The 9,780-nt window shown below is 41.3% G+C and overlaps 1 protein-coding gene and 1 pseudogene across 1 annotated transcript; one reads left to right on the top strand and one right to left on the bottom strand.

The window, feature by feature from the left end:
* Window positions 1-47: 47 nt before the first annotated feature.
* On the bottom strand, window positions 48-961 carry LOC119288703 (annotated as a pseudogene).
* Window positions 962-8,716: 7,755 nt separating this feature from the next.
* LOC119288704 (putative cytochrome c biosynthesis ccmC-like mitochondrial protein) lies at window positions 8,717-9,530 on the top strand. The gene has a single exon (XM_037568265.1). The coding sequence runs from the start codon at window positions 8,783-8,785 to the stop codon at window positions 9,503-9,505; it is 723 nt and encodes a 240-aa protein (XP_037424162.1). The 5' UTR covers window positions 8,717-8,782; the 3' UTR covers window positions 9,506-9,530.
* The last annotated feature ends 250 nt before the right edge of the window (window positions 9,531-9,780 follow it).

Genomic DNA, 9,780 nt, shown 5'->3' on the forward strand with positions numbered 1-9,780 from the left:
CCCGTGGAAACTCTTTCATTTCAAAAAAGTTCTTCTTCTTAAGAAGCAAATAGCATTTCCTATTGATTTGTCCCCTGGACTAGACCTATGTAGATTCGGAATTATCCGTCGCTACGCTGTTCCCAAGGACTAGCAAAATCGAAATAGCGAAATTCTTGGGTCATCTCAATGGGTTCAGAAACCACACGTTTCTCTGGATCATCATAGCGTACTTCCACATATCCACTCAGAGGAAAGTCTTTTCGTAATGGATGACCCTCGAAACCATAATATGTTGATATACGGCGTAAATCCGGATGATTGATGGAAGAAACACCAGACATATCCCATACTTCTCGCTCCCACCGGCCGGCTGATGGAAATAGACTGACTACCGGAGATATTCGTGTTACTTCGTCTGCACTTGTTTGTACACGAATGCGTGAGTTATACCGAGTACTCAGTAAATTATGGACAACTTCAAATCTTCGTTTTCGAGAGGGATGATCCACTCCGCAAATATCGATCGAAACTTGAACCCTTGTATAGGTATGCCATTTTAGAAAGCACAACAATGGAAATGGGTAGTCAGTATTGGTATAAGATCTATTCCCATGTTCCGATCTTTTCATTTTATGTACCCATTTCTTGGGTAAAATCTCCCAACTATATTGGAAAATGGATTGGTTATCCATAAATGAAAATAAAGAAAGCTTTATTTTGGTTCCGCTTCTTGCTCTAAGCAGAAAGACTTGTCGGAAATCGCCGGTTGGGTTGGTCCGACCAAGAAAGGCATGGGAGTGGAGAGGCAGAAGTGAAAGACTGGCTACCAATAAAGATCCAAAACTGCACACTTTATATAGTTATGTATCCAGGATCGGTTGCATGCTCTAGTGTTGAATCGGGTATAGAACCCAGGATGCTTGGTTACAATTCCGAATCCGCTAAACCATCGCTCGAGGAAAAGTATTATACAGAGCATTAGTACTTATTCTGATCCTTTCCTTATATTTAGATTCTAGTAGTTTATTTTAGTCGTATTCGTATCCTTACTGCGGTTTAGTAAGGGTAACAAATAAAAGTATGCAGGTTCTATTTTATTGTTCCGAGACATATGATGATAGCATTGAGAATGAGAAATCTTTGCAAAATGCACGTATTATTAAGGAGTTCTGGAACGATTACTACGCTAAGCTGTTGGATATTGACAAAACGAAAAAGACTTCTAATGTTGATATGTATCAGGATGATGTTAGAAAGTTGTTAATTAATGAAAAGAAGAATCAAAATGGTGTGTTTTCCGATACTGAATTAATAGATTTACAGAATCAAATTGCAAATTGCACAATGAAGTTCGATGAGGATAATCTATTTAAAGTAACTCCTAACATAGTAAAGTTCTTGATTAATAAAGATCAGCCTAACGAAGCAATATCTAAAGGGTTGCCTACCAAGTAGCTTACCTATGCTTAAGATGTTTGGTATCTATACGCTTGAGGCTATCATGATTCATGTACTAGGCTTGGTATTCAACACTCTTCAGGAATCATCCGCAGTTAAGGCAGCTAGATCTGTAGATCAACTTAATTCAACTGTACGAGAACAAGCAAGGTTTCTACAATACAAAGCACCAGGTAGTGGTAAGGTGGAAGCAGTACTCACTAGTAAGGTAGAATCAGTTAAGGATGTTGTTCAGCCCAAAGGTGCTAGCAAAAAAGAGAAAAAGAAAAGAATTCAGTGTCATTATGATATCGGGAAATACTTGCTCCAATTCATGATTGAAAGAAATGTTCTACGTATATCAACAGATAGGGGAGTAACAAAAGAAGATCCAGTGCTGGTTCTTAAGAAAGGTCAAGGGTATATAGAGAATTCTTGTTATGTTATGTGCAATTTGAACATAAATCTGCTCCCTATCAAACTCAATCTTCCGATGCTTTGCAAACCCTTGGATTGGCAACCAGCAGAGAGGGGGTCTGATCCTAATACATTATCGGATCTGATAGGAGGTTACTTATGCAAACCCACGGGGGATATCTAGAATCACTTTCGGCTATTAACTTCCCATGACTTAAACCACTTCTATATAAAGTTACATAAAAAAGAATACAAGCAGATGTGTGATATTTTGAATGGGCTTCAGTCTCAAGCGTTTGAAATAAACAAAAGGCTCTTGAGATTTCTGGAAAAGAATCGTCAATGTTTAGTTGAGTGTGGGCTTCTTTTACCAAATGCTCTGGCTCGCATGAATCCGACAGAAGCCTCAGACATATTGAGGGAGTGCTACTTCAATAACGTCAAAGGTATTAATAATGCTTGTAGCTATAACATACTGTTAAATAAATTATTAAAACAGGTGCAGCAGGCTAGTTATGAAGATTTTTTAATAAGACTTGCGTCAGCATACGAAGGTTATCAATTCTATTTGCCAGCATTCATGGACTTCCGTGGTAGAATCTACCGTTCAGGTGTATTACATTTTCATGAGCGTGATTTGTCAAAAAGTTTATTACTCTTTTCTGCCGATCATCCTCAACCTCCAGCACAAAACCACCTGTCGGAAAAAAAGAATCTCAGTCAACACTTAGCATGTGCTGCAGCCTTTAAGTATCCAAAGTTCTCGAACTTAGATGATGCCCTTAAATGGTATAACAAACACCAGACTAAAATGTTTACTTCGAACGAAAGTTTCATTCAATTTGCTGCGCAAGCTAGTGATCCATTTTTTTCATAGCCAAAATCCTTTCTCAGGATGAAGGAGTGAGTAATTATCATCAGGTTCTAGTGACCCAAGATGCGAGTGCGAGTGCATATCAAATTATGAGTTATCTCTTGCTTAACTTAGAAATGGGTAGGAGAACGAATCTTCTTCCATCTTAAGACGGTAAAATCCAAGATGTGTACATGTGCTTGCGGGATGAGCTTAATAAATTCTTGGATACCAAATTGAATAATGTTAGTAGTAGTAATTAGAAGAAAAAACTCATAGATTCTATGTTAACCAGAAAGTTCATCAAAGGATTGTTTATGCCATCTCCACAGGGGTCCGTCTGGTTCTTCCTCAAATGGGTTGCCTCAATCTTTATCAAAGTTTTGGTATCTAGTTTATCCAGCACATTATTTATGAAATTGGGGTATCTACTGATACAAACAAGGTAGAGGGCATGACAACTTGGCCAGAACCAGCCAATGTCAGAGAACTCCGAGGGTTGCAGGGGTTATTACAGGAGGTTTGTACCGGGGTATGGAGCTATCAGCAGGCCTTTAATTGAGTTATTAAAGAAAGGTGTGGAGAAGAAGCCAGAAAAGCATTTCTCAAGATCAAAAGTGCTAAGGTATGGTGATGCCTTTGAACGTTGACTGGGAGAGCGGCTCAAAAGAGTTGGGACAGACTAGAAGCTTTGAAGTTTATGTTCTTTAAAAAGATAATAGCAATCTTGACTTACATCCGGTCAAGATCCCCGTGAAGGAATGCTGATTGAACATCGAGCTGATAAAGAGGGAGTACCATACCCAAGATACTCCATTAAAGGAAAGCTATGCTTGTTTGGTTTCTTTGGTCCGAGAACAAACACCACAAACTCTCGCAGTCGATGAGGAAACGTTAGTAAAACTACATTTCAGTAATCCGTTTGGCCTTAACCTCTACGCAAGGAGATCTTACGTATAGACCCATGATTAGGTAACTACTTCTTCTTTTATTCAAAGTATCCAATGGAAAGTGGGCCTCTATCTACAGGTCATGGATACCTGGGCGCTAGAAAGGTTACCGAACCAGGGTTAAGTGAGGCTGTTCAAACTTCACGGCCTTCACTATCGGATGTATATGAGTAAAATCAGACATCAGTATCACAACCTAGCGTTATCCAGATCTTTCGTTGATCCAGGAGATTTTGGGAAGGACTCAGCATTCTCCCACAAAAGGCCAGGCCTTGAGTTTCTAGCCGACTCATATAAGTCAGGGTGTCAATTTTTTTAGGTGACGTATCTTTCTCTCTGATGTTCTCCGTGGTCTCAAAGGATGATCAGTCGGATAGCGACATTGGTAAATAAAAAGAAGAAGTTTACACGCCGGGTGCATACTTCAGTGCCACTAATTAGCGACTTTTTTTTGCCCTTTACCTACACCATGTAGACCGGAGGATTACACAGAATCCCATTGGCGAGTTTCGGACAGCTAGGTTATTCAAGAAACTTGGAATACCAACTCCAATGCTTGGCTTGCTGAATCAGCATATGGATTACTTCATTGAATTTCTCGGCCCGAGCTCTTGTGATTGGTCCACTTGGCAGGTGGAGTGGATCCTTAGCAGGTTCATGTGTTCCTTGTTTCGTAGCTCTTCTGTTGGATCACGTAGCCCCTCCGTTGGATTACGTTGCTCTGCCCTTGGATTACTTGAGTCATTTCTGGGTTTACTTGGCTACTCCGCAACATGTTGCTTACTTGATCCTTCACTTTGTTTACTTGGGAGCCCAATACTTATTGGTTGGGAAAATTACCTTCCAAGGAAAATGATCCTCCCACTGGACCGAAAAACCCATATATTCCCATGGGAATGGGTGGTGCTGAACAAGCAGGTAGGCCCAACGTTGTTTATCTTTACTGCAATCCTGGTTAGGTAAAAGGAATTCCGCAGCAGCGGGTACGTGATTAGTTACAACCAACGGAAAGACTTATTGAAATAATAGGGAATTTCCTCATCCAGTCTACTCCTAGGACTACATCATATTCTCCCAACTCCATGGCCAACAAATCAAACTTCAATCGATATCCTTGCATCTCCCACTGTACACCAGAACACATCCCATACAATCGGCCCGAAGAGCATCAATGAGCAGGCCTACTGAATAGGCATAGAGATACATTAGCCGAGTTTGCTTACAACAACTGCTATCACTCTAGCAACGGAATGGCACCTTTCAAAGCACTCTACGGGAACCTTTGTCGTACCCCGTTTTGTTGGGGTTGGCACGTACCGACCGACGGGGCCACAGAAGATGAAGGAGAGTGCCGAGAAGATTCCACTTATTCTAGATTAAAAGCAGTTCAGGACCAGGTACGCCGACCACGATATTTGGAGTTTACAGTAGGTGATCATGCTTGACTTCGGCTTGAACCTACAAAGGGTGTGATGTGTTTTTGAGTGAAGGATTAGGTATAGCTGACCGATACATCGGACCTTTCTTGGCCCATATCCCCCTAGCCCTTACTCCCTTGTTTTGGTGGTTGGTCTCTACCTTTTTCTATCTCTTGGCTAGTTTGTCTTCCTCTTCTTTTTGAGGGTAACATAGTAAAAATCCTTTATTTTAGGGGATTTCCCTTTTCTTTCCAAATGAATTTATGCTTAGTCTAAAATTGGTAAATACCAAATAATATATATATATATATATATATATATATATATATTATTTGAAATATGTACCAGTTTCCTGAAACTAACAAATAGAGTTATAGCTTTGATTGACTTACTAGCTTACGGTAACGCTTTGAATATCAACTTACTTTGAACGAGTGCTTCCCACATAGATTGCTGGAAAGAGGAGTGAGCCGGGGCAGAACTTGAAGCACGGGAGAAGGAAAAAGAAGTATACAAGGGGTGCGTAGTTGGTATATGTACGGTATAGACCTTTCTTTGTGAATAGCTAGTTCAGTTACAAGGGTGTATACAAAGGTCTGCTTATAGGTTGAAAAAGCCTGTAGAGATAGCCTAGATAGCCAAGAAGATATACGTATTTCATAGAGGTAGCTAATAAAGCTTTTGTTAACTTCAAATAGGCTATTGAATGCAACGACAAATAAAGAAGAAGAAAGTGCCAGAGCTAAGAGCTAATAGATTCCCAGTCTATGCATGGATAAAGGAATGATAAGAGCTATGAGTAGTTTATTAAACTACACTATGGCTAATATATATAAGGACAAATCAACTAGAAAAAACCGTTGTCAAAGAAACCATTTGTTTAAGCTTATTCGTTCGCGCTAGGCTAAAAAACTAGATAGAAGAACTAGAGGCCGCCAAGGTCTTCAACCATTAGCAGGTAGGATCCTTTGCTTACTACTTGAAGCAAAAACCTAGAAGAGGAATTCTTTCTATTCCAAAATCCATCTTCTTTCCGGTCCGCTTCATTCATTCCCTTACTAATAAATCCAATTCATCGCTAATGGCGAAACCAGCCTGTATGTACACCGCACAACTAACCGTTGCTTGGTAGGTTCGATCAGCTCTTCTCACCTTTCCGTCGACATCTACTAAGGCTTCAGCTTAAGTGGGTTCAGCCGCCCCAAATCTGACTCGATCCAGGGTTATATATCATAAAGGGCTTCGACAAGGGGTTTGATTCGTTCTTTGAGCAAAAAGATAAGGTCGGAATACCAGAGTTCTTTCTTTGCTTCCAAGAACATAGATTCCTTCTTCAACCCAGGTCATGACCGAGGGCGGGTATCTCACTCGCATATCTAGAGCCCAGCATCTCTCCTGAACGACACCTTCTGCAGACTCTACTGGTGGTATTTCCCGAGGCGAGGGTAAATATGTGCATTCATATCGGTCAGGAAACGACAATGACTCTTCTTCTTTCCAGGAAGCTATGGGCACCTCACAATTCTTGTACGACATTAGTGGAAGCGAACATTCGTAGCATTCATTGTCACCGATCATTGACAAAAGAAGAAAAAGAAGTCGTACGACAACTTAAGGAATCTTTAGATTTGGCGGCTATAGACTCAAAGGGCACAGACAGGCTGCTGGTACTTTTTTTAGCTAACTAAAGTCCAACTTCCTTTGCCGAAATAGGATGAAACAGATCAGCCGATTCAACTTAGCATTACCCGACTCGTAACTTCAAGCACAACCATCCACCTCAATCCAAAATCTCCGATCGTCTGTGATCCAAACCCAAACTCTCCTCCAGTTTTGGATATATAGACAGTGCCTGCTCTCAAACCAACCAAGATAGCAGCAAGTTCCTATCGAGAACAAGACGACAGATCAATATGACCAATTTCTATAATATCTCGGGTGAATACGTGAAAAGTGTTACTTAGCTCAGTGAAATGGAATAAGGAAGAGAAAGTGTAGTGTGATAAGGGAAGATGCAAGTCAATTTTGAGGTTTTCAAGCAAGGGCTGAGATAGATATACAAACCAGAAGAATTCACATCAGAACCCTTTCCTGCTTCCCCTTTTTACCCATCGGACTCGACTCACATTTTGATCTCCTACGCTTGCTTTCACAGTCCCCCTACGAGCAGCCCGGAATCAATGAAGGAGTTCATTCAGCACCGAGCCGAGCGAGCGTAGATTCAATATGTTGATTGTACCGAACGAAGGATTTGCCTTATCACGAAAGCCACATTCGTTTCGTTTGAGGAAGTCACACGTCATGTTCCCTATAAATAAGGAGATTCATTCTTTTTTTTAGAAATCCCCTCTTCTTCCTCCTCAAGCCCCTATCACAAGACCAAGCGGATCTCATCCTGCAGAAGACTCAGAGCGGATCTATCTAATGGCATGCCTGGCTGCCGGATATGATCTATTCTCGTGTCACATCACTTTCTTTCTTCTCCCTCCATTTTCTTCACTACTACCGCTTCTACACATAAATCAAAGAAGCATTGTGGAATAGTGGCATTTCGTTAATGGCTAAAATGTTCTTAGTGAAAGGGTTGCCGCAAAACCGGCAAACTCAGAGCGGTCTCTGAAAGTGAATAGGAGCATAGCGGCATCATCCAAGCCAAACACGTCTCCTCAGTCAAGGGTCTTCTCGCGCAAATAAGATCAAAAACATAACAACTGATTTCGCTTAATGCATGTCACCCGCCCGCTCTCAATACAGCAAGTGACTCTCACTCACAAGACAGAGAAAGATTACCGATTCATCCAATCCAATCCAATTTGATCAGAAGTGAGTTCATTGTTGTTGTATAGCGAAACCTTTCCTTGACAAAACCATTCTCAGCTAATAGAAGCCGAGCTATCTATCCAGATCAGGGTTGAACGAAGCGAATGGAAAAGCCAAAGAAAACATAAATCCATTGCGATTAGAAACCAGTGACTCTACAGCCAGGGCTCGATGGCGATGTAAGATAGAAAGAATGGGGAGTTAGGGCTTCGGTTTCCTCTGTAGCCAGTTTCAATTCCAAATCATTCGCCGACATGCGGACTCACTTCTCTTTTATGGGATGACTTTTATTATCCAAGTTGTCTATTTACGTGGGTGAATCAAGTACAACAAGTCAGGTCAGAGCTTGTGGTAGAAGATTGGGCTCTGCTACGCAGATCCACTCAACTAGGAAAGAAGTATGCATTGCTGACTGACTGTTTGAATGATCCTAGTTACTAGTAGCTAATCAAGTCAGAGTGGGGTGGCCGAGAACCTTCTTGCCAGTGCCCCCAAAAGCAAAGCACAGACTCTACTCACCCACGCGTTTTCCACCTACGGAGGGAGAAATCATCGAAATATCCTCATCCCCTGAAAGGGAACCCGAAAACAGGACGAGAGTGGATAGGGTGACTAAGGAGGCCGTAAAAATTAGTAGTGCATTTTTGAAAGATAAGATTACAAAAAGGCGAGAGCAGCATAATTGTTAGTTAGGGGTAAGAGGGGACGGGCCCGTATAGAAAGTCAATCCTTATTTTTCCGATATGCCGCTCCGCAAGCAAGGAGTGCCACGCACGAGCGGAGCGAAAACTAAGCAAGGGGAATTCCCTCATTCCATGGAAAGCATGTGAAATCCTTTGATTGTTTATAGAATCAAAATAACTATATAGTCTTTCTTGTTCCACTTGCAAGGCAAGGAAAATAAAATGTCAGTTTCGTTATTACAACCTTATTTTTTTATGTCAAAGACAAAAAGCTACGCGCAAATTCTCATTGGATCTCGGTTGTTCTTAACAGCGATGGCTATTCATTTAAGTCTTCGGGTAGCACCACCAGATCTTCAACAAGGTGGAAATTCTCGTATTTCATATGTACATGTTCCTACGGCTCGGATGAGTATAGTTATTTATATCGCGACATCTATAAACAGTTCCTTGTTCCCATTAACAAAACATCCCCTTTTTCTTCGCTCTTCCGGAACCGGTACAGAAATTGGTGCTTTTTCTACTTTGTTTACGTTAGTGACTGGGGGGTTTCGGGGAAGGCCTATGTGGGGTACCTTTCGGGTGTGGGATGCTCGTTTAACTTCTGTATTCATCTTGTTCCTTATTTACCTGGGTGCACTGCATTTTCAAAAGCTTCCTGTCGAACCGGCTCCTATTTCAATCCGTGCTGGACCGATCAATATACCAATAATAAAGTCTCCAGTCAACCTGTGGAATACATCGCATCAACCTGGGAGCATTAGCCGATCTGGTACATCAATACATGTTCCTATGCCCATTCCAATCTTGTCTAACTTTGCTAACTTCCCCTTCTCTACCCGTATCTTGTTCATTCTGGAAACACGTCTTCCTATTCCATCTTTTCCCGAATCTCCCTTAACGGAAGAAATAGAAGCTCGAGAAGGAATACCACTAAAAACCTAGTTCGCTCTCAAATAAAAACCTAGTTCACTCGCTAAAGCATCCATGGCTGAATGGTGAAAGCGCCCACCAACCTAGAAAGGCAAAATGGGTCAAAAAGTAGGTTTGATTCCTGTCGGATGCACTGCCTCTTAAAGACAGAAACAGAGGAGGGAAAGAAGGTAGTATAGGGAACTTGCTTTTGGATTCTTATCGAAAGTGAATCCCTCTAACACTTCTGTTAGTGTTTTATGAGAAAATCTTTTATAGCCACAACAAGTGTGAAAATCCTTAGTCAC

Source organism: Triticum dicoccoides, chromosome 4A (genome assembly GCF_002162155.2).
Source record: "Triticum dicoccoides isolate Atlit2015 ecotype Zavitan chromosome 4A, WEW_v2.0, whole genome shotgun sequence".
Lineage (NCBI taxonomy): Eukaryota > Viridiplantae > Streptophyta > Magnoliopsida > Poales > Poaceae > Triticum > Triticum dicoccoides.